At 43.6% G+C, this 25,446-nt stretch overlaps 2 protein-coding genes across 4 annotated transcripts in view; both read right to left on the reverse strand.

Annotated features, from left to right (window-relative positions):
* lrguk (leucine-rich repeats and guanylate kinase domain containing) overlaps window positions 1-13,109 on the reverse strand; it is a gene marked incomplete at both ends in the record, with an annotated part of 35,921 nt that extends 22,812 nt beyond the window's left edge. The window contains 10 exons of the mRNA XM_083662187.1: window positions 1,359-1,465; window positions 1,694-1,780; window positions 2,212-2,292; window positions 7,696-7,839; window positions 10,942-11,066; window positions 11,507-11,588; window positions 11,872-11,972; window positions 12,227-12,308; window positions 12,536-12,637; window positions 13,092-13,109. Of these exons, the coding sequence (XP_083518313.1) occupies window positions 1,359-1,465; window positions 1,694-1,780; window positions 2,212-2,292; window positions 7,696-7,839; window positions 10,942-11,066; window positions 11,507-11,588; window positions 11,872-11,972; window positions 12,227-12,308; window positions 12,536-12,637; window positions 13,092-13,109 (929 nt within the window). The remainder of the gene's footprint in view (window positions 1-1,358; window positions 1,466-1,693; window positions 1,781-2,211; window positions 2,293-7,695; window positions 7,840-10,941; window positions 11,067-11,506; window positions 11,589-11,871; window positions 11,973-12,226; window positions 12,309-12,535; window positions 12,638-13,091) is intronic.
* Window positions 13,110-14,572: 1,463 nt separating this feature from the next.
* Window positions 14,573-25,446, reverse strand: part of exoc4 (exocyst complex component 4) — a 298,065-nt gene continuing 287,191 nt past the window's right edge. For 2 of the 3 annotated variants that reach the window (XM_083654561.1, XM_083654560.1), the window contains one exon: window positions 14,573-16,644. In XM_083654561.1, the coding sequence (XP_083510687.1) occupies window positions 16,407-16,644 (238 nt within the window). In that variant the 3' untranslated portion in view covers window positions 14,573-16,406. The remainder of the gene's footprint in view (window positions 16,645-25,446) is intronic. The other variant, XR_014553501.1, reaches the window with a different exon arrangement.

Raw genomic sequence — 25,446 nt, forward strand, 5'->3', positions numbered from 1 at the left:
TTGTCTGGTTGTTTTCTTTTAGGTGGTAGCTAAATACTAATATGAGCCACATAGAAACACTGCAGACAGATTGTCTGGTTGTTTTCTTTTAGGTGGTAGCTAAATAATAATATGAGCCACATAGAAACACTGCAGACAGATTGTCTGGTTGTTTTCTTTTAGGTGGTAGCTAAATACTAATATGAGCCACATAGAAACACTGCAGACAGATTGTCTGGTTGTTTTCTTTTAGGTGGTAGCTAAATAATAATATGAGCCACATAGAAACACTGCAGACAGATTGTCTGGTTGTTTTCTTTTAGGTGGTAGCTAAATAATAATACGAGCCACATAGAAACACTGCAGACAGATTGTCTGGTTGTTTTCTTTTAGGTGGTAGCTAAATACTAATATGAGCCACATAGAAACACTGCAGACAGATTGTCTGGTTGTTTTCTTTTAGGTGGTAGCTAAATAATAATATGAGCCACATAGAAACACTGCAGACAGATTGTCTGGTTGTTTTCTTTTAGGTGGTAGCTAAATACTAATATGAGCCACATAGAAACACTGCAGACAGATTGTCTGGTTGTTTTCTTTTAGGTGGTAGCTAAATAATAATACGAGCCACATAGAAACACTGCAGACAGATTGTCTGGTTGTTTTCTTTTAGGTGGTAGCTAAATAATAATACGAGCCACATAGAAACACTGCAGACAGATTGTCTAGTTGTTTTCTTTTAGGTGGTAGCTAAATACTAATATGAGCCACATAGAAACACTGCAGACAGATTGTCTGGTTGTTTTCTTTTAGGTGGTAGCTAAATAATAATACGAGCCACATAGAAACACTGCAGACAGATTGTCTGGTTGTTTTCTTTTAGGTGGTAGCTAAATAATAATATGAGCCACATAGAAACACTGCAGACAGATTGTCTGGTTGTTTTCTTTTAGGTGGTAGCTAAATAATAATACGAGCCACATAGAAACACTGCAGACAGATTGTCTGGTTGTTTTACAGAGGATACACTTGGATATGACTCATCCTCACATTGTGATTACTTTTAAACATCCATATTATGATCCCTTAGCAGCACACTTCCTAAACAGCATTTCAGCACCTCGGCTGAGACTGCCTTTTTCCTTTATCTTTTGCCCTTTTTCTTTCTGAGTTGAGAGTCTGACACATTGGCTCAAGTCACAAGATAGTCTTCATTCAAAAAAGTCAATTTTCCACTCAAGTACCAAGATCCAATATGGCACGCTAAATCACTAGACTACTGCAATGGAGTACAGATTATCTCACCACTATGTTTTTGAGATATGGGTACTGGATGAATCAGCAGTGACTACTATATTTAACAATATATTTATACCAACCTATCATAGAGGACCTGGGGCTGCATCAGCTGGTACACCAGGTGGGTCATGTGGTCCGTGGCTGCCACCACATCCAGAGGAGGGTCATATTTGTTCACTGATGACACCTGGGATTTAAGGTCAATAACTTGGGGTCATACGCCACCCCAAAATCCAAAGAGAACATGTACATTATGTAAATTGGTGCATTCTAGCCCTGGACAAAAGTAAATGGACTAATATCCTGATTGGAAAAATATGAAAATAATGTGCCTTGATAAGCTGCTGTTTGTGCTGATGTCCAGTCAAGAAGACTTTTACTTTGTGAAAGATATGAACCAGTATTCATACTGTACCTTCTCCTTGGCCGTGACTTGCTCCTGGTCCAGTTTAGCCAGGTGTTGGAGGAGGAAGATGATTGATAGTCTGTAATCTGGCTGCTCCTACCAATCACATTAATATAGCATCAACATTAGGTTGATACAGTAGTCTGTAATCTGGCTTCTCCTATATCACATTTATATAGCATCAACATTAGGTTGATACAGTAGTCTGTAATCTGGCTGCTCCTACAACCACATTTATATAGCATCAACATTAGGTAATTTGTGATAGTCTGTAACCACATTTATATAGCATCAACATTAGGTTGTGGATCACCCACTAATGGAGCGCAATTTACTTGAAGGACATTTCCCTGTTAGGGTTAGGGTTAAATACAGTATGCACAGCTGCTTTGGTAAAATTGCATAATCTTAAGAAGCAATAGAGATAGAGCATCATATAAGGCACAGGGTTTACAGGCTAGCTGTGCATACAGTGGATTTTCCCAGAATACTGTGAAAACAGTCTGTGGTCATTAGGATTGAGTTACCTGCACTGGGTTTCCCTGCAGACTGAGGTCCCTCAGCAGGAATAGATCATGGATATGTGTGCACTCCTTAATTTCACTAATCTGAAATCGGTGAAACATGAACATAAATTCATTCAATAGGATCAGTTTGCTGATGCGAATTCCCACTATTAAATATGAGTTCTATCTATAACACAGTTTGGTGGTGTATGCACAGTATAGTTATAATATGAGTTCTATCTATAACACAGTTTGGTGGTGCATGCACAGTATAGTTATAATATGAGTTCTATCTATAACACAGTTTGGTGGTGTATGCACAGTATAGTTATAATATGAGTTCTATCTATAACACAGTTTGGTGGTGTATGCACAGTATAGTTATAATATGAGTTCTATCTATAACACAGTTTGGTGGTGTATGCACAGTATAGTTATAATATGAGTTCTATCTATAACACAGTTTGGTGGTGTATGCACAGTATAGTTATAATATGAGTTCTATCTATAACACAGTTTGGTGGTGTATGCACAGTATAGTTATAATATGAGTTCTATCTATAACACAGTTTGGTGGTGTATGCACAGTATAGTTATAATATGAGTTCTATCTATAACACAGTTTGGTGGTGCATGCACAGTATAGTTATAATATGAGTTCTATCTATAACACAGTTTGGTGGTGTATGCACAGTATAGTTATAATATGAGTTCTATCTATAACACAGTTTGGTGGTGTATGCACAGTATAGTTATAATATGAGTTCTATCTATAACACAGTTTGGTGGTGTATGCACAGTATAGTTATAATATGAGTTCTATCTATAACACAGTTTGGTGGTGTATGCACAGTATAGTTATAATATGAGTTCTATCTATAACACAGTTTGGTGGTGTATGCACAGTATAGTTATAATATGAGTTCTATCTATAACACAGTTTGGTGGTGTATGCACAGTATAGTTATATGAGTTCTATCTATAACACAGTTTGGTGGTGTATGCACAGTATAGTTATAATATGAGTTCTATCTATAACACAGTTTGGTGGTGTATGCACAGTATAGTTATATGAGTTCTATCTATAACACAGTTTGGTGGTGTATGCACAGTATAGTTATAATATGAGTTCTATCTATAACACAGTTTGGTGGTGTATGCACAGTATAGTTATAATATGAGTTCTATCTATAACACAGTTTGGTGGTGTATGCACAGTATAGTTATAATATGAGTTCTATCTATAACACAGTTTGGTGGTGTATGCACAGTATAGTTATATGAGTTCTATCTATAACACAGTTTGGTGGTGTATGCACAGTATAGTTATAATGAGTTCTATCTATAACACAGTTTGGTGGTGTATGCACAGTATAGTTATAATATGAGTTCTATCTATAACACAGTTTGGTGGTGTATGCACAGTATAGTTATAATATGAGTTCTATCTATAACACAGTTTGGTGGTGTATGCACAGTATAGTTATAATATGAGTTCTATCTATAACACAGTTTGGTGGTGTATGCACAGTATAGTTATAATATGAGTTCTATCTATAACACAGTTTGGTGGTGTATGCACAGTATAGTTATAATATGAGTTCTATCTATAACACAGTTTGGTGGTGTATGCACAGTATAGTTATAATGAGTTCTATCTATAACACAGTTTGGTGGTGTATGCACAGTATAGTTATAATGAGTTCTATCTATAACACAGTTTGGTGGTGTATGCACAGTATAGTTATACTCTATCTATAACACAGTTTGGTGGTGTATGCACAGTATAGTTATAATATGAGTTCTATCTATAACACAGTTTGGTGGTGTATGCACAGTATAGTTATAATATGAGTTCTATCTATAACACAGTTTGGTGGTGTATGCACAGTATAGTTATAATATGAGTTCTATCTATAACACAGTTTGGTGGTGTATGCACAGTATAGTTATAATATGAGTTCTATCTATAACACAGTTTGGTGGTGTATGCACAGTATAGTTATAATATGAGTTCTATCTATAACACAGTTTGGTGGTGTATGCACAGTATAGTTATAATATGAGTTCTATCTATAACACAGTTTGGTGGTGTATGCACAGTATAGTTATAATATGAGTTCTATCTATAACACAGTTTGGTGGTGTATGCACAGTATAGTTATAATGAGTTCTATCTATAACACAGTTTGGTGGTGTATGCACAGTATAGTTATAATATGAGTTCTATCTATAACACAGTTTGGTGGTGTATGCACAGTATAGTTATAATGAGTTCTATCTATAACACAGTTTGGTGGTGTATGCACAGTATAGTTATAATGAGTTCTATCTATAACACAGTTTGGTGGTGTATGCACAGTATAGTTATAATGAGTTCTATCTATAACACAGTTTGGTGGTGTATGCACAGTATAGTTATAATATGAGTTCTATCTATAACACAGTTTGGTGGTGTATGCACAGTATAGTTATAATATGAGTTCTATCTATAACACAGTTTGGTGGTGTATGCACAGTATAGTTATAATATGAGTTCTATCTATAACACAGTTTGGTGGTGTATGCACAGTATAGTTATAATATGAGTTCTATCTATAACACAGTTTGGTGGTGTATGCACAGTATAGTTATAATATGAGTTCTATCTATAACACAGTTTGGTGGTGTATGCACAGTATAGTTACAGTATAAACACATTTATCTGAACCAGAACCCGTTTACACAAGTTATGAGCGGTATTATGGTCTAATTAACTGGATAAGAGTGTCAGCTAAATGCATATGAAATTAGCAATATTATGCAATATAAAACAAGCTGGAGTCTCCGGCGTCGCTTCGACGATGCCCCATTTTGACGGCATGGCTACAGTACATCACAATTGCTCAAGTGACATCGCTGATGAAATCATCACTGACATCATCACCGACGACATCACAATTGCTCCATAACTGATGACATCATCTAACATTATCACTGATGACGCACTGATGACATTTTCACAGATGACATCATCGCCAATGACATCACAATTGCTCGAGTTGATGTCACTCTTGACATTGTGTCACATCATGCGCACCACATACACACACTCTCACACACCAGATGGGCTCTGATTTTGGGGGCAGGCAGAAGGGGGTAGCCATTGTGACTGTGACATGTCAATGCGAGTGTGAAGGTGTAAAATATAATGAAAATATTGCTGTAGCGCCTCCCCATGGGCAATTTCTTTCCTGCCAGACCCCTCTGGGGACCCAAGGATGCAGAGACGGAGACAGGGGAAACGTATCAAGTCTTTTTGGTAAATTCCATGGTTCCAGGTACAAACACAAAAGGCTCCAAATGATAACTAAAGACTTCAGATATCAAAGTCAATGTTTACTGAATAACGAGGGCACAGCACGATCCCGTGCTTTCCAGCTGTTTGTCCAACTCACGAATAGACCCTTCTCACGGGGCCATTTTGTGTCGAAAAGGCAGGGTAAACAGAGGTGCAAGGAAAACACTAATGAGGGTTTCCAACTTCCATGATTGGAATTTGGAAACCCTCATTAGTGTTTTGCTCGGATCTATTACATACAGGCAGACGAGTCCAAGCAGAGACAGACAGAACAGGATCCATGGCAACAGACACGGTCAGTCTGTTCAAGTTTCGGCACAGGCAGTCTGTGGAGAGAGCTGTTAAATAGAGCCGATCCAGGTGTACAACATGAGAGCTGATTGCAAGATACCACCTGTCCCACATCTTCAATCAGTCGCTGATGGTAAGCCCACAGTGCCTGGACCACCTTCTGCCTCCAGCACCGTGGACAGTGCTCGATGTAGAAGCAGCAGCAGCAGGCTGGCCAGTTATCACATACAGAGCAACATTCTTGCTCCTTCACTTCCTCGTGTTTGTGACTTGGTCATGTCATTTCCTCCTTAATCTGCCCCAGAACCTCTTTGCTGTTTTGTAAGTCTCTCGATCTCTGCCCCAAGTGTCTGGAGGTTCTCTCTGAGAGTGCTGTTCCTCAGCAGCGTGTCCTCCAACATGGCCTGCAACTTCCTGTTGATCTCCAGCGACAGGGCCAGGGTCAGCCCACTGTCAGCCTTGTGGGAGGTGTAGAGCGAAGCCCTGATGCGGCCACGCCGGCTCAGGTGGGCCTTGTTAAAGTCTGACGCCTCTGATGAGAGGGCCCCTGACTCCTCTCTTAGCACATAGCTCTGGATCATTTGGGTCTTTTTGTGGATTTCCTCCACTAATTGCTTGATGTGGTCCTCCATGAACTCAATTTTTTCCTGCTTGCAGGCCAGGGCCTTCTGCAGGGGGACAATGTGCTCCAATAGCACGGCTTTGTGCACCTGGTGGAAGCTGTCCACATCCACCACCGAGGGACTACCCTGGCTCTCGGGTGATCGCTCCTCAACACCACTGCTCCAACCGTGGCGCGTGTTCGAGGACCCTGAGGAACTGGAGCGACTGTCCATACTGCTGACATCCTGGTCGCAGCCTCCATTCTCATCCTGCTCCCGTTTCTTAAGAGCTTGTTTTAGTTGTTTTGTTAGGTCCTTTATGTTGACAGCTTGCTTCCTTTTCTGAATCACCAGCTCATCCTTCAGCTCCTCCACCCGGGTTTTCAGACGGGCCCGCTCCTCCTGCAGGTCCTGCACCTCCTGCTGCCTCAGCATCTCTTGCTGCTTCAGCTGCTGTGACCTCTCCTCCAGCAGCCTGGTGGTCTCCTCCAGTCCAGCATGGAGCTCTGCGGAGCAGCTGCTGAGCTGGTCCAGCTGAGCCTGTAGCAGCTTGCTCTCTGACTGGAGCTGGGTGTTCTGAGCCTGTAGCAGCTTGCTGTCTGACTGGAGCTGGGCGTTGTTGCTGTTCAGTTTCTCAGTGAAGCCCAGTCGCTCGGCCTGGCGCTCCCTGCTGCCGTCCACCTCCTCGCGAAGAGACCCCACTTCCTGCTTGTCACGTCGATGCTGATCCTCCAGCTCATTGATCTGAGCTGTCTGCTCCCTAATGATGTCCTTATACTTGCTCAGCTCCTCCTCCCAGCGTTGATGGTGCTCCATGCGCTTCAACTTGGTGCGGACGCTAGTGAGCAGGTCCATGCTCTCTTTGTATGTAACTCCTCTTCATACATACGGACAGAGCCTCTTATCGACGTTTGCTCGAGTGACATCACTGATAACATCATCACTGACATCATCACCAATAACATCACAATTGCTCGAGTGACAACTTCACTGATGACATCATCACCGATTACATTGCCGATTGCGCGCTGTAACATCATCGGCAACCTGGCCACTTTCTTGCGCTGACCTGGCCACTTTCTTTCTGTCGGGGGTACACACACACACACACACACACACACACACACACACACACACACACACACACACACACACACACACACACACACACACACACACACACAGACAGACAGACAGACAGACAGACAGACCCTCTTTTAAACACCTCACACCCCTAGTGGCCACAACGTAAAAATGGATGTTGGTCAATACCAGGTTGTTCTCCAGGTTGATGGAGCCCAACAGCTGGAGGTTCTGGAGGCCGGACAGACTGGTGATGCGGTTCAGAGACAAGTCCAGCACCTGCAGGCTCCTCAGGTTCTCCAACCCATCAATCATCTCCAGCTGGTTCCCCCTCTGGACAGGGAGGAAAGATCAGCCCGTTAATGAGGACACAAGTAAGCAGGCAAGCATAAACATATTTGCACACACACACACACACACACACACACACACACCATCACACATACGCACACACAAATTGCAGCAGTCTCTCTGTTCTTCTCTCCCTCCTCTTCCATAATCTTCAACTCCACTAATGAAAATGAACTGAGTGTCCCCCGGTCGAGCTACGGGGTGCCTGCCTCCACCTTCATCCCCCTCAGTACTAGGATGAGTGGCAGGCCTGCTCCTCTCTGCTAAATCCTGACAGGTGAGGACTGACAGCCCAACAGCTGGCGAGTTGCTAGCGCAGCATGCTAAGCTGCTAAAGAACCAGACCCAGGCTCCCCTCCCCTGCCAGGGTCCCCAGCCTCCCTCTCACTCCCTTTCACTGACTAAGGTTGTTATCCAGGCCTCTGGCTACACCTCACCCTGCTCTCGCCAAGCACGTTGCCTGGCAGGGGACTGCCATCAGTGGGGGAGGGTGACCGTGCCACTCCCTTGAAGCTCTGGGGCTGAGGTGTGATGGGCTGGGAAACAGACTGGCTGACAGGGGCATGCTGTTTGGGGAGGCAGCATGCGAGCAAGAGGGGTTAGGGATGGGATTAGATGGATGTTGGATCGACGAGGTGTGCATGAGTGTGTGTCTGTGTGTTGAACTACTTCCAGGCTCACTCAAACACTGGCAGCTGGTCCCAAAGCAAAGCTACAGTACAGACAGCAGAGGAGACAGCCAGACTGATGGCTGCTGATAACGAGGAAACACTGATAAACGACAATACACACATGCACGCACGCACAGGCACACGCGCGCCCGTGCACAAACACACACACGCACACGCACCCGCACCCGCACCCACACACACACACACACACACACACACACACACACACACACACACACACACACACACACACACACACACACACACACACACACACACACACACACACACACACACACACACACACACACACACACACACACACACACACACACACACACCAGCAAGGGCGGGACAGAGAGAGAGAGAGACAGCGAGAGAGAGAGGCCTGCTGTTGGTCCATATGGTGATTCCAGAACAGGAGGCAGGGTTTTACTGAATGTAAAAACGAGGCCAAAAAAGAGACATTTAACAGAGAGAAAGACAAAGAGGAAGGGAGGGAAGAGAGAAAGAGACAGATAGGTGAAATTGAGTGGAAGACGGGGAATGAGAAACAACAACTCTGTGTGTGTGTGTGTGTGTGTGATGTGTATGTGTGTGTGTGTGTGTGTGTGTGTGTGTGTGTGTGTGTGATGTGTATGTGTGTGTGTGTGTGTGTGTGTGTGTGTGTGATGTATATGTGTGTGTGTGTGTGTGTGTATGTAGTCAGATACAGTACCAGTCAACATATGGAAGAACAACATCTTGAAGTGATGATGACATACCGTAAATGGAAGCATCTCAATTGCCAAGTGCTGGCAAGCATACAGCAATGTGACAAAACAACTGAGCTGCACGTTTATAAGTCTGTGTTTGTATTAGTGCAGCTGCACCATTTGGTGAAAAAGTCATTATTGCGATTATTGTGGACAATATTGCAATTGCGAATTGCGATATAATAAACAAATGGTATCATGAGTGCATTTTTGTATTCAATTAACTCATTCACCGCCAAAGACTGAATTGACTGAATATCAGCAATGGCCTTCCCCGCCAAGGACGTGTTTGACGTGTTTTTGTTTTTATTGGTGCAGCGCCTGCAGCAAACACTTGCCCAGCCTGTGACACAGACACAGGTCCCTGCCTTCAAAGGGTAGCCGACAGCACGCGATCAAACACATACCGCAGCTGTTGTTTTGAAATTGAGCAAGAGGAAAAGCAGAGAACGGGTAACGCTTCCTTGTGCAGACAGGAGAAACGCCATTGAAACGCCCTCGGCGCGCTGCACGAGCTGGAGTCGCCTTCCTCTGTGCCAGCCAGGAGAAAACGGGAGAAAGTAATCAAGAGATGTGTTTGATCATCGGAGGAATGAGGAAATGATCGATCAGTTTGCGAGGGCGGTGAGGACGTGTTGAATAGCCGAGGGGAAAACGGGAACGATCAAATAGCAGAGTTGATATGACAGGGAGACATGGACGAGGACGGGTGTACCAGAACAAATCAAAAATAAACACAGGAACAGCTAGGCAGCAGCGGGCAGAAGGCACTCACAGCAGCCCGCTGTCCTTCTCAAGAGCTCTTCAGTTGGTTCATGAAATCGCTGGGCTGCGTGCCCTCCAGTGTTGCTCCTGGCCAATCCCAGCGCCACAGGGCGTGGTTATTGCTTATCCTATGTTGGGTTAGAAATCTAAAAGGGGGATCGTGTGTGTGTGTGTGTGTGTGTGTGTGTGTGTGTGTGTGTGTGTGTGTGTGTGTCTGTCTGTCTGTCTGTCTGTCTGTCGGTGTGTCTGTCTGTCTGTCTGTCTGTCTGTCTGCACACTCACACCGAGTAAACTGTATTGTTGAATGTAAAAAAAAAAGCACTTCATGTGTATATATATATATATATATATATTTTTTTTTTGTCATTTGTGTCCTAACGAATAATATTTACATGTCTGATGTCAATACAGTTCAAAATAAAAGAATTGAGAGTGAGTTATGCCTGAGATTGTGCCCTTTTACAAAAATGCTTTTTTCTCCCTTTTCTCTTCCCAGACAGGCTTTTTTGGTGAACATGGGGTGTATAAAAAGGGTTATAAGTAGAGTACAGAACATGCTAAAAGCTAACTTTCTTTTTGGGGGTGAAAGTAGAGACTTAGATCTTCATTTCGAGGTATTGGACATCACTGTAGTCCTAGTACAGAATTTACTGTGGGTCTTGAAAGATGACCAAACATTATGGAAATACTTGGCCTGTGCCAAAAATGCCAGTCAGATATTGGCAGTGAATGAGTTAAATTGCAGCCTTTTGCGATTATATAATTGCACAGGCTGACAATGCGATTGCAATTTGATTAATTGTGCAGCACTAGTTTGTATGCATGCATGTGTGCATGTGGGTGACAGTTTGTGCTTGGACCAAATGTGAAATAACACACAAGGAGGGACCTACAAGGCAGAGGTCCTTGAGAGGCAGGTGGTCCAGGCCACTGATCTTGGAGATCTTGTTGTAAGCCAGACTGAGATGGCTGAGGCTGCAACACTGCTCAAGACCACTGATCTCACTGAAGCTGTTGTCTGTGGCCAGGTATGGACACGTTAAGAATGATACACAAGGGAAAAAAGATGTGTACATTTCTATTTAACATCATGTGTTTATTTTGACAAAATATATGAAGAGCTTTGTCCCAGAATGAGATCAAAGTGACACCTAAAATGATTGATAGGCCAAAATCCAGATGAATCAAGGCACTTTTGAATGATAGGGTAACTTACAGTATGTTCTTGGCTGACAAGATGGTACCAATTTTACTGTCAATATCTTCTATATTTAAAAGGTACAGAATGACAAACTTAAAATACTGATTTCTTTCTAAAATGTATCCATACGGTTATGGAAAAACTCTAGTTTTGTGAGTGAGAGAGTATGATTGACAGAGCAAGAGAGAGAGAGAGAGAAAGGACACAGGAAGTGCATTTGTACATGGATGAACTCAACTGTTTCTCAAGAAGGATACGGTCCAGTTCCAGTTTACAAAGAGATGAAAAGGCGGACAAATCCTTCATTTTTGTCATGTGGTTGTGGGAGAAATCGACCTCCTGAAAAAAGACACACCTTAGCAGAACCATGGCATAAACACAAGTGGGGAAAGCCACATGATCAAGAATCTAACTTGAAGCACTTCTTCAACAAAATCCATAGAGTAAGGGGAATCATTTTGAAACTGGTAAAGTTCACTGTCATCCAAGGACAATTAATACCTTGTAAGCATATTCAAAGCGACTACAGATGGGCTATGGAAATCCAGGCCTATCTTATGGGAATAGCCCTATACAGTAATCAAACATCGTCTTATCCTGTCAGCCTGAGGTCATGCGTTACCTTCAGGTTCTTGGGTGGCTGGAATCCAAAGAAGTCGGAGAGTTCATTGTGGGAGGCATCCAGGATTATGAGGTAGGGCATGTGGCTCACACAGGATAAGTCTATCAGTTGACAAATGTTAAGGGAGTTGGGTTGATCAGAGGAGAAAGATGACAACATCAAAGTAAATTCATTCAAATCATTCATCCTTCATCTGTCATTCAACTTCAAATTAATGATCACTTAATAGCACCAACAAAGTACATATCTTTGACAATCTGTTAGTAATATGCTCACAGGCGGGTATAAATAAGAAGCCTGTAATAGCAGCTGTTTGTAAAGGCATAGCCTATCATTTGAACATTAGAAGGCTTACCTTTGATTTTGTTGTGTGGCAGCACAAGCTTTTGGACATGGACATAATTGCATAAAATGGAGACATCACTCAGATTGTGAGCCTGGGGTAAACAAAAAACACAACCTTGGCTGAATTAAATTATTCACAAAATGAAATTGCGGAGGGAATAGCCTGATTTAAGTGCAAAACAATATGACACAATCTTTAGGTAAACCAATTTGTCTGGGATTGCTTTGTCTTGGTAAATCAGATAGCAAACATTATGCTTTGAAGCCGTAATGCCAGATGTGAGTGGTGTGTGTTTGTGTGCATCTGTGTGTGTCTTACAGGCACAGAGAGGTACTGGTAGTAGTGCTGCAGTCCACTACCAATTCTTCCCAGGTTAGATAGGCAGCTGGACACCACCTCTGCCGTTAAAACACCACCCTTCTGTGACCATAGAGAAATTCAGTTCAGGGTGACGCAGGAGTTTTGTATATAAGGTTCCAGTAACAGTGAAGCTATTGTGTTTAGCTCTTGCAGATTTGACAGTGTAGCAGCAAGTGTGATGACACAATTTAAAGAGTTCCACTACAAGCACGGCATCACAGTTTCCTGACCCTACAAGGCTAGCACACAAACACACACACACACACACACACACACACACACACACACACACACACACACACACACACACACACACACACACACACACACACACACCTATGCAATGCAAGCACATAGATACACACACACAGATTATGCTGAGGACACATTCAGCGACTAACATTAGGCTGCCATTACACATTTCTAATGACAGTATCATTATGATATAAATACAGTAGCAATATGTGACCTTGCAGTGCAGCTTTATCTCCACAGACCTCCTGTGCAAGGTTACCTGCTTTACCTGTTGCATGTGGAATAAACATGGAAGTTTAATCAAGCTGTTCAATGGCTATGCTACATTCAAGTAGTCTGGCTCTAGTGAATCACTCTCATCCTTACAGCATGGTGAAAGAGACCACCTTGTCCATGACAACATAACAGCTAAGGAAACCACATATCATCACAGTAAGATCATTTATCAATAAGAGTGATAGAGCCTACAGGTTTCAGCAAGATTTTGGTGGACTAGGACTTGCCAGTTCAAATTAAACCATTTTCACGCTCCAAAATTAGCCTGAAGTGCAACAAACAAAAATGTACGTTTTGCAAAAGCAGGGTCCAGGGAAAAGTCTCACTAAAGGGAATCAGCTGTTAGCGGTAATGCACAGAGAAAAATGTCAGCTAGCTCTGGAACCTTACGCAAAATGTTGCCGCATTTAAAACCCTTGATTTGATATAAATCAATTTAAAGCATTTTGAAGACTCTACAGACACATGGGTAACGTTAAGGCGCTGTGCTTACCTCCATCTCCCTGCTTTCTTCTTCCACACAGGTTGAAGCCTCTGTAAATAGTGTTGTTAGTGAGTGACCCTGGGGGATTGCAGCCCTAGGCGACACTGAAGGAAACCGTGGACTCGTTTCCTTCATTATTTCCTGCTGAAACCGTCAAGGTGGAAGACATACAGTAGTCGAATGCTTACTGATTTGATAAGCAGTCAAATAAAAGAGAATTAGGAAACATGTTCAAAAATATTTGTGTCCATGAGCACTAGCTAGCTTTTAGCTTGAAGCGTCCTCCAGGTCGCTAAGCAACGACGAGGGGAGCTAAACCTAAACCTGACGCTGCCAAACAAAAGGTTAGAGGGGGCCTGGGGTGAAATGAACTGTGGGACTTGTAGTTATTTGCTGACATCCATGCATACTGAGGGAGGTAGCCAGGGAGGCTGTTATTTTGCCTCCTTTTTTTTTAGGTTCACATTCAGACGTCATGGTTTGGGATTGTCACATTGAGTATGTTTGGGCCTCATTAAACCATGTCAACAAAATGTCCCATTGACATGGATATATATACCGCACGCCAACACAGAAAAGAATGCCTTTCTTGTTATGTGGAATGTTGTCTGTGTTTATGTTTCTGATCCCATTTATGCTTTAGCATTTCATGCGTCAAAATGTCACACAACATGACACCTGACAGGTGAAGCACATTCCTCAGGTGTTGGTTTTGGATGTGTCTGTCTCAGATATATGATACATTCAGTCTAGTGTAAAACCCAGATAACATCTATCAGACCGTTGACAGAATACTGTTGGCATGTGTGGCAGAGAGGGTTTGTGTAGCCTACATAAATTCTTGTCAGCTGTACTTTTCCAATGGAAAATATGTCTTTGTTTTGTGATCACACAAGACAAATGATCAAATATAGCTACACGTCTGGCACAGTCATACAAAGTACAGAAGAAACTCAGACAAAACTTGGAGTGTTTATTTTTTCCAGCAAGATTAGTGTATGCATTGGCAAATCATCTGACCTTAATTTAGCGTAGTGACAAATTCAAAGCATTGGAAGAATGAGGATCTGAAAATCTATTTACAATTGTCACACTTTGACTAGAATTCAATACATTCTTTCTTGAAAAAACAAAAATGACACTGATCAGACACATTTACGTGCAAAATAATCATGTTTATAACAAATCAAAAAATAAGCGTGTGGTGAATTTAACCTCCACTTAAATGATGGACCTTTATCACATTTTATGCATCAGTCACAGGCATGAACAGCAGATGTAATCACTTATATACTGTATATGGAGTATGACACACAATTGTTGTATGTTTGTGTGCATATTAGTATGTGTGTGTGACATGTATACTCTATAACTTTGTATTGAAGTTTCCCATGTATTACAGAAGTAGCTCTGTCTGAACTGAACAGCTGAGTGAGCAGATTTTAACTTTACACTAAGTGTACATTTCAGAGAGGCAGGCGAACGCCTCAGAGCTCCACGGTTGTTTTCCCATCGATCCCAGCCTGTGTGTCATTATGATGGATTGCTTGCTGGGCTTCCGGGAGCCCCGCAGTGGGCCTGCTGTATTGACAAGGCGCTCTTTCCCCTCTCCTTCTCTCGTTAAGTACTTCTCTCCCAAGTTAATGAAGTAAAAAACACGGGGGGCGCAGGGAGACGAATGAGTTGTGACCGTCTCTTGAGCGTGTGTGTTCAGACCTCACATTTAGGTTTTCAGCACATGTAGTGGGGCGGACAGAAACAAGATTCACGGCTGCATCAATTTCAGTTTATTGAGTTGGTATGACTGATGGACTGTATTCCCACAAAACCAACAGGTCATTCCACTGTTGTGTGCCGCTCCATGAAACATTACAGTTGAAATATAACTTGTTCTAGTTTGACAGCAGAATGGAACAAGTAGGTGATGGTACAGTTTAGGTGAACTGCTGTACGAACACTTTATTACCGAGGCTGTCTCTTTCATCCAATTCATAAAACATGTTATGTTAACGGACAACTTCACACATTAGCCCCATAGGTTTACTGCACAAACTATGACAGAAACATTACATAAACAGACGATTAAACAGCCGTATGAGACAAATCTAAGCTAGGGGAATCTTTGGGGAACAACCCAAATTGGCGGCAGGCAGAAGATGCAGCCTCATTCAGACAATGTAATCTGGCATCTGTTATTGCAGACAGAGTCAGTGGGCCCATGGGGCAGGCAAGAGAGGAGAGATAGACGCTGCACTTTACATCTAACAGGGAAATGAGATGAGATGAGATGGGGCACAAGTTGGAGGAAGGGGGGTCCCAAGACTTTTATCTGGAGCTGAAGTGTGTTTGTGTGTCCTAAAAAGAGAGAATTGACGGTATATTTTACCTTATGACAATGACAACTTCTAAATTGCAAATGTTAGTGTGGATAGAGCCATCTGGTTACATAGAGGAAAATACAGTTCCAGACCTGAATCAATAAGAATTTGAAATCTATTTGTCTCCCGAACTTGATGAGAGACGATACTTATTGAGCATTGGATTGGTTTTTCCAAGTGATGTAGTGTTAGCTGAAGAAGTGCGCGTATTGGCTAGGGACATTTGTGACTTCACTTGCCAATTAAATCTCAGTGGTAGATAGACACATTTCACACATGATAAAGAGGCAAGTCTGGAACACACTGCTATGCCTTCTCATCAGTAACATCATGGCATCCCAGCCAACACCCAAAACATACTGTAGAGCTTCACTAGCCACCACGTATGCCCCACAACCCCTCTGAAGCCCGTCCCTGAACCCCCCACATCACATGGTCACACGGTGGTGATCTTCTTGTCCTTGGTGGCCTGTTTGATGGCAGCCTGCTCGCAGATGATCTCCTTCAGCCTCTGCAGGCGGGTGTTTTGGGTGCCCAGGTCGCCCACGCCCGTCTGGCTACGCTGCAGGAGGGACAGGGCGTTGATGTACTCCAGCTCCGTGTAGCGGACTCCCTGGTCCACCACCAGGTTCAGCAGCTCGTCCGCTGTGTTGTACAGCATCTCATAGTACTGCCTGGATGGAGGGGTGGGAGGAGAGCAGAGAGAGAGACAAGAGAGCGGTTGGATGATGTTGAGACTGTTTTAATCAAACAATGCTGACAGAGCCAACAGAGAAAATGGCTGTGAGGAGAATGAATGAGTCTTTAACCAGGACCTAAAACCACAATGGGGCCTTTGAAAAAGAGAGGAAAGACCATGGAGTCCATACTGATAGAGAAGAACAAAGCAGGTGGTGGTCTATCATGCATACTTCCAATGCTGACTGGCACATGAGGCATAGGTCAGATACACCACACACAGGTGGAGTAGGTCAGATACACCAGACACAGGTGGAGTAGGGAATGTGTGTGTGTTTACTTTCATGTTACGTCGTCTGCATTTCTTCTGTCTAACTGGAGGTGTAGTCCAGTCACAGCCCCCGTGTGTATGCGAGCGCAGGACGGAAATACAAATCGTTAGCATCAAATCACAGAGGAGCACACAGTGCTTTGCCATACATATGGATTGTAGTAGGAAGGTAACCTGTCATACACACAACTCACACACATCTGTGCACAAAGCACTGCTTGGTATGGTGCTGGAGGCAATGCACTGGGGACTGCCGCGATGCAGGGCAGACGATTTGTCTCTGCTTGGGGTCTAAACAGGTCAAATACCTTGGAGAGTATGTGTTTGAGGGCTTTTGTAGGCCACACCTATGCTATCTAACACTCACACATACCACCAAACTGGCACACAAACTATCTGCCCCTGCCTATAGACGGTTTTAACTTGACAACAAAAACATTCTAAATTGAACCCCCGCTCACTTCCTGTTGCAGTGTTTGCTATGGACATAAAAGAAAAAAAAACCTTCAAGTGCAGGACTGACCATTCCGTGAAAACCGTCTATACAGCTGAGCAGCGAAAACAAAAGTAACAATGTCGAGTGAATATTTCTGCAGTTTGCCGAATGCTGAGAAAAAGGAAGTGCTGTGGGGTTGTGCTGTGGGGTTGCGCTCTGGTGAAAAGCATCTAAAGGATGGTCTATTCGGATGTGCGTTTACTGCGGTGGTTGAATCCCTGATCGTGTCTGCCTGGGCTGGGCTAGCAGCTAAATTCTAACTTTGCTGAATGGATCGAACGGGGGATTTACCCCACCCTGACCACGCCCCCAGCCAGGCTGAGCCAGCTAGTCCAGCGTCTATGACAAGACATCGCCTCAACCTATCAGGGTTGACGTCCTCCCTGCTCCACAGAGCCCATTGAGTTTTGAATTGATTTGCATTGAACATGTTCATCATCTGAAGAGAGGTGGTGACAGAGACAGGGCTCTTTTACAAAGGGAAGCCTTCTGGATACACACCTTGCAAACAGAGCACCCTAAGGGTCTCAATGAAGGACTGCTACTGGGTTGTTTTCTTTAGAATGTGCTCGTGATACCTGTAATATATATACAGGCTTATTTTATTTTTCTATTTTTGTAATACTTCTAATGTCTATATAAATGCTATGTTCCAAATTGTATTCTCCGTGTCTATAGGTCTGTTTGTGTGCTTTCCTGACAAATGTGCGTTTTGAACTTTGTTGCATCTCTTACACAATATGACCTATAATTGTAAATTGTTTGATACGGTTGTTTTCTTCTTTGTACCCGTCTACGTTCGGGGGTTTATGTGAAAAATATTTATATCATTGAATGTACTTCCGGTTTTGACTGTATTTAACCGTCATGTCCGCCTACTGCGGCACAACACTGAGGAAGGCCTGTGTGCCGAAACTGTTTGTTGCTGTGCTGCTGCCCTACCCAGACTACAGGTATTAAGCCTTTGAAAGGACTTTTTTGTGTGCTGGCCTTTTCTGCTGTGACTTGATATTGTATGTGCCTTGCACCAAAGTTATTTATATATTTTTTGGAGTGTGCTCGCTGTTCACTTTTTCTTTTGAATTGATTCACCAGAAGACAATCAGTTCAACTTATTCCAATGTGGGGGAATGCATGTGTCAGCCATCGAGAATTGAACCTCTGTGGGTTTTTCTGCTTGGACGCCGCCATCGGATGCAATGCAATGCGAGCAGTGGAGGAATCATTCCTTCGATGGCTTAGCCTGGTAAAGCAGCCGGTCACATGAACTCTTAAGGTGCGTTCACACCGACCTATTAAAGTTTTTCGCTGGCGTCGAGTTTACATACAAAGTCAATGCAAACGAGCGATTGAGCGTATATTCGCCTGGGAGAAAAATCGCTGGGCGTCCGAGCGGCAGAGACAGAGCGATAGGGAGAAAATTCGCTCGTCGCTCGAGATGAAATATCCCAACTCGAGCGAAAATACGCTGGCATCAGTCGCTCGCCGCTCAACGCTGATTGGCTGCCGTGTGAGAGCGAGTCAAGGATCACACTGGCTTGGAACAAACCGCTGGTTTATTGTGTGGCAACAAACCACATTGACAGGCTGACAGCTGACATGAAGTGAAGTCTGTCCTACCGGTATGGAGCTCGCATTAGGAGCACGCTGATAGGCTTTAGCTTGTAAACAATGACGGTGGCTCGTAGTGGACAAATATCATGACATTGCATAACGTTATATCCCCCACATGTCCGTCATTTCGTGTGCCTGTTGATGAGCGATTTAAACAGAGCGACAGAGCGATTCCAAAGGGTTGACTTGAGCGACAGAGCGAAAAATAAATATCTCGGTGTGAACACACCTTTAGCCTGGTAAAGCAGCCGGTAGGGGTGCTCCAAAAAATCGATTCTAAAAGGATCGCGATTCTTAATGCCACGATTCCTGGATCGATTCCAAAGTCCCAAGAATCGATTCTTAAAATTGTAAAAAAAAAAAAAAAAAAAAAAAAAAAAAAAATCTTTTTACAGTGCACCTGAACGCAACATGCAAGATACCGGCTGAATAAGTGTCCAAATGTTCATGTCATTTGTGTACTGTACTGCCACGGTGCCACCACCTCTTGCACTTCAGAACTCTGGTTAATGTATTCCCCCCAAAAGTCTACAGATCCCCCCCAGCCTATAAATCCATCTTATCTGAAGAACATAAGGGGGGAATTCCCTCCTAGTTTGCTAAATGAATTTAGGCCCTGACTGTAATACAGAAGTTGAATTTGAAGTTCAGCATTAATACATTTGTCATTTTTTGTCTTATATTTACCTTTGTGTGTTATTGCAATATAAAACTACATAATTGAGAATCGATTCTCGATTCTGGAATCGAGAATCGTTGGAATCGAGAATCGATTCTGGACTCGGATCGTGACCCCAGGAATCGGATTGGATCGTGGCTTAGCCGGATCGCAGCACCCCTAGCAGCCGGTCACATGAACTCTTAGCCTGGTAAAGCAGTCAGTCACATGAACTCTTAGCCTGGTAAAGCAGTCAGTCACATGAACTCTTAGCCTGGTAAAGCAGTCAGTCACATGAACTCTTAGCCTGGTAAAGCAGTCAGTCACATGAACTCTTAGCCTGGTAAAGCAGTCAGTCACATGAACTCTTAGCCTGGTAAAGCAATCAGTCACATGAACTCTTAGCCTGGTAAAGCAGTCAGTCACATGAACTCTTAGCCTGGTAAAGCAGTCAGTCACATGAACTCTTAGCCTGGTAAAGCAGCCAGTCACATGAACTCTTAGCCTGGTAAAGCAGTCAGTCACATGAACTCTTAGCCTGGTAAAGCAGTCAGTCACATGAACTCTTAGCCTGGTAAAGCAGCCAGTCACATGAACTCTTAGCCTGGTAAAGCAGTCAGTCACATGAACTCTTAGCCTGGTAAAGCAGCCAGTCACATTAACTCTTAGCCTGGTAAAGCAGTCAGTCACATGAACTCTTAGCCTGGTAAAGCAGTCAGTCACATTAACTCTTAGCCTGGTAAAGCAGTCGGTCACATGAACTCTTAGCCTGGTAAAGCAGCTGGTCACATGAACTCTTAGCCTGGTAAAGCAGTCAGTCACATGAACTCTTAGCCTGGTAAAGCAGCCAGTCACATGAACTCTTAGCCTGGTAAAGCAGTCGGTCACATGAACTCTTAGCCTGGTAAAGCAGTCAGTCACATGAACTCTTAGCCTGGTAAAGCAGTCAGTCACATGAACTCTTAGCCTGGTAAAGCAGTCAGTCACATGAACTCTTAGCCTGGTAAAGCAGCCAGTCACATGAACTCTTAGCCTGGTAAAGCAGCCAGTCACATGAACTCTTAGCCTGGTAAAGCAGTCAGTCACATGAACTCTTAGCCTGGTAAAGCAGCCAGTCACATGAACTCTTAGCCTGGTAAAGCAGTCAGTCACATGAACTCTTAGCCTGGTAAAGCAGCCAGTCACATGAACTCTTAGCCTGGTAAAGCAGTCAGTCACATGAACTCTTAGCCTGGTAAAGCAGTCAGTCACATGAACTCTTAGCCTGGTAAAGCAGTCAGTCACATGAACTCTTAGCCTGGTAAAGCAGCCAGTCACATGAACTCTTAGCCTGGTAAAGCAGCAGGTCACATGAACTCTTAGCCTGGTAAAGCAGCAGGTCACATGAACTCTTAGCCTGGTAAAGCAGCTGGTCACATGAACTCTTAGCCTGGTAAAGCAGCAGGTCACATGAACTCTTAGCCTGGTAAAGCAGTCAGTCACATGAACTCTTAGCCTGGTAAAGCAGTCAGTCACATGAACTCTTAGCCTGGTAAAGCAGTCGGTCACATGAACTCTTAGCCTGGTAAAGCAATCAGTCACATGAACTCTTAGCCTGGTAAAGCAGTCAGTCACATGAACTCTTAGCCTGGTAAAGCAGCTGGTCACATGAACTCTTAGCCTGGTAAAGCAGTCAGTCACATGAACTCTTAGCCTGGTAAAGCAGTCAGTCACATGAACTCTTAGCCTGGTAAAGCAATCAGTCACATGAACTCTTAGCCTGGTAAAGCAGTCAGTCACATGAACTCTTAGCCTGGTAAAGCAGTCAGTCACATGAACTCTTAGCCTGGTAAAGCAGTCAGTCACATTAACTCTTAGCCTGGTAAAGCAATCAGTCACATGAACTCTTAGCCTGGTAAAGCAGTCAGTCACATGAACTCTTAGCCTGGTAAAGCAGTCAGTCACATGAACTCTTAGCCTGGTAAAGCAGCTGGTCACATGAACTCTTAGCCTGGTAAAGCAGTCAGTCACATTAACTCTTAGCCTGGTAAAGCAGCCAGTCACATGAACTCTTAGCCTGGTAAAGCAGTCAGTCACATGAACTCTTAGCCTGGTAAAGCAGCCAGTCACATTAACTCTTAGCCTGGTAAAGCAGTCAGTCACATGAACTCTTAGCCTGGTAAAGCAGCCAGTCACATGAACTCTTAGCCTGGTAAAGCAGTCAGTCACATGAACTCTTAGCCTGGTAAAGCAGTCAGTCACATTAACTCTTAGCCTGGTAAAGCAGCCAGTCACATGAACTCTTAGCCTGGTAAAGCAGTCAGTCACATGAACTCTTAGCCTGGTAAAGCAGCCAGTCACATGAACTCTTAGCCTGGTAAAGCAGCAGGTCACATGAACTCTTAGCCTGGTAAAGCAGTCAGTCACATGAACTCTTAGCCTGGTAAAGCAGTCAGTCACATGAACTCTTAGCCTGGTAAAGCAGTCGGTCACATGAACTCTTAGCCTGGTAAAGCAATCAGTCACATGAACTCTTAGCCTGGTAAAGCAGTCAGTCACATGAACTCTTAGCCTGGTAAAGCAGCTGGTCACATGAACTCTTAGCCTGGTAAAGCAGTCAGTCACATGAACTCTTAGCCTGGTAAAGCAGTCAGTCACATGAACTCTTAGCCTGGTAAAGCAATCAGTCACATGAACTCTTAGCCTGGTAAAGCAGTCAGTCACATGAACTCTTAGCCTGGTAAAGCAGCTGGTCACATGAACTCTTAGCCTGGTAAAGCAGTCAGTCACATGAACTCTTAGCCTGGTAAAGCAGTCAGTCACATGAACTCTTAGCCTGGTAAAGCAGCTGGTCACATGAACTCTTAGCCTGGTAAAGCAGTCAGTCACATGAACTCTTAGCCTGGTAAAGCAGTCAGTCACATGAACTCTTAGCCTGGTAAAGCAATCAGTCACATGAACTCTTAGCCTGGTAAAGCAGTCAGTCACATGAACTCTTAGCCTGGTAAAGCAGCTGGTCACATGAACTCTTAGCCTGGTAAAGCAGTCAGTCACATGAACTCTTAGCCTGGTAAAGCAGTCGGTCACATGAACTCTTAGCCTGGTAAAGCAGTCAGTCACATGAACTCTTAGCCTGGTAAAGCAGTCAGTCACATGAACTCTTAGCCTGGTAAAGCAGCCAGTCACATTAACTCTTAGCCTGGTATTTTCCGCTGAGAAACTTCGCTGTTGCAAACTCCTTAGACTCAAATTGAGTCTATTTCTGCAATAACTGCACTTTTTGGCTGTTTAAACTCGACAAACGTCGACGTTACTGCACGAGGCGGACAGCCACGGAGGCAGCCATTAATGTTTTGGCAGCGGCGTTCCTGATTGGCTGGTTACCATGTCAACTACAAGGCGGGTCGCTGATGGGCTCGTACGCTTGCAGTTTCTGCAAACACCCTCCCAGGGCTTGAGGCCACACACACACATGCGCACACACACACACACACACACACACACACACAAGCAAGCATACACATACATGCATATACATACTATGAAAAGTGTTTTAAATTACAAAAGAACAAAGATTACCGAGAACATAAAAACTTTTTTTTTAAACTTTGCACTTACTTTGCACTTTTGTTTAGCACTTTTCTCACTTTCCCTTCAGCACAGTGTTTCTTTAACAGTGAGTGAGGCTGTTTCTTATGGGCCCCGTATGACAAGAGTAGCAATAGATTTTAATGAGCTTGTTCTCTGCGGGTGACACTGAATATTCTCAGTTTGGGTCCTGGGCTGAAGCAGTCTCAGCTCCAACATGTCTCCTTTTAGACGAAGGAAACTTCCTTTACTAGCATACATTGGACACCTCGGCCATCAATCAACAATAGCAGCTCCTGCTGCTTTGTGAGCGCAGCAGTTGGCTGGGCAGAGATAATCATAGTCTCTCACATCGTTAGGCTAAAGAAAGGTGGTGTGGCTGGAAACATCTCAAGTCCACCTGTTTTTAAACCCCTCTTTTTGTCACAATGGAGAAAAAGAGTGATTTCAGCATTAATGCAAGTAGAGGGTTACGCCTGGAAAAGCTCTCTATTGTGCCAGAGGAAGTGGAAAGCACACAGATTCAAATCTTTAGTGATTTCTGATGTGGCGCAGGAAAAAAGACAACTTCACGAAAAGCTGTTCTTATCTCATTGTTTAGCTCCACCAGCCATGCGAGACCCCTCCCCTTCTCAAGGTGATCATTTTAGATGCTAACGAGGCGCTAATGAGCACGGTGTTTTATGTGCTGTCATTCTGGAGATACCATGGCAGAGATAGAGTTGGAAAGTGTCAAAGGAATGATAGAACGAGAGAGAATACAGAGTGAGAGCGAGAGAGAGTGATGAAGACTTACAGAGAGGTGTGCGCAACTGAAGTGCACCATATCTGTTTTCATATGTTCCTCTTTCCCTGACAAGTAATGCCCTTGGTCACGGCACGGGGTGCATTTGAATTCTCTCTCACTCGCCATCCCGCTCTCAATTTCTCTCCAAGGTCCTGTTCATATTTTTATTCCTAAGCTCATTTGTCAATATTGATGAGGAGGGGTCACAGTGGTTCACTCCTTCACCGTAGGCATGATGGCAGCCAGGGAAGAACCTGGTTAAAAAGATGGCTCCCCCTTGTGCTTTGATGTCATAATGTGTTTGTGTGTTGGTCTTTCTGTATGTCAGTGCCTCTGGATGTGTGTGTCTGCTTTTGTATCCGCCTGTTTGCATGTGTGTGTAGCAGCACATTCAGCTGGCAAACACAGCAAGACACCAACTCTAAAGCATTCCCTTTTCATTCCCCCCGCCCAGCCTTTAACTGCAGGCTTCAGGCTAATTGACCTCGTTATAAGATCTAATGGGAAAACCACACACAAGCAAAACACACACTCTTGTTGCTTTTGTTGAGAGAGGGAGCTTTGAAAAGAAGCTTTCCCTCTTTCAAATATGCATACCTGACTCTCGAAGGGAAGCCAGATCGCAGAGGAAAAACATGTAGATTTGAAAGCAATAAAGTGTGTGTTTGTGTCTGTGTGATGTACTGTATACAAGTATGTGCTGCTGAAAACACTTCCAAAACACTTCATTACCCAGGCGGTTGGAAAGCCATTTGCAAAACAGCGGAAGGGCTGTTAATAAGATTAAAATCTCTAGGCACCCCACCATCAAGACAGAATCGCCCACCCCCGTCAGCACCACCAACACACAGACACACACAGATGCACATGCGCGCAAACACACCCACACCATCTCACACACACACACACACACACACACACACACACGGAACTAATATACTGTCATAGCAGCATATTCACTTAGCAATTATATATTTAGGGAAAATCCTACACAGGTTACCTTTGAAAATGATATATTAAAGCCCATTTATAATTTATGATTATGTAGGGAGGGACTACAATTCACGCGACGTGACGCGAGCACCATTTTGTGGTGCTTCCGGAGCTGGTCTGATTATTAATATGACTATTAATCATTTGTGAATTATTAATAGTCATACATTTGTGAAATGTGTTAAGAATGTTGGAATTATTTAGAGGATAAGGGGCACCACCACTATTTCAGGCTATAGAGATCCTCAAACCAACTAGTCTCAGTCTCTGCACACTGTACAGTTATAAATGAGGTATAACAATGTTTTATTTAACTCCAACAATATTAATGGAACATTACTGTAACATCAAT

This window comes from Poromitra crassiceps, assembly GCF_964638095.1.
Source record: "Poromitra crassiceps genome assembly, chromosome: 2".
Taxonomy (NCBI): Eukaryota; Metazoa; Chordata; class Actinopteri; order Beryciformes; family Melamphaidae; genus Poromitra; species Poromitra crassiceps.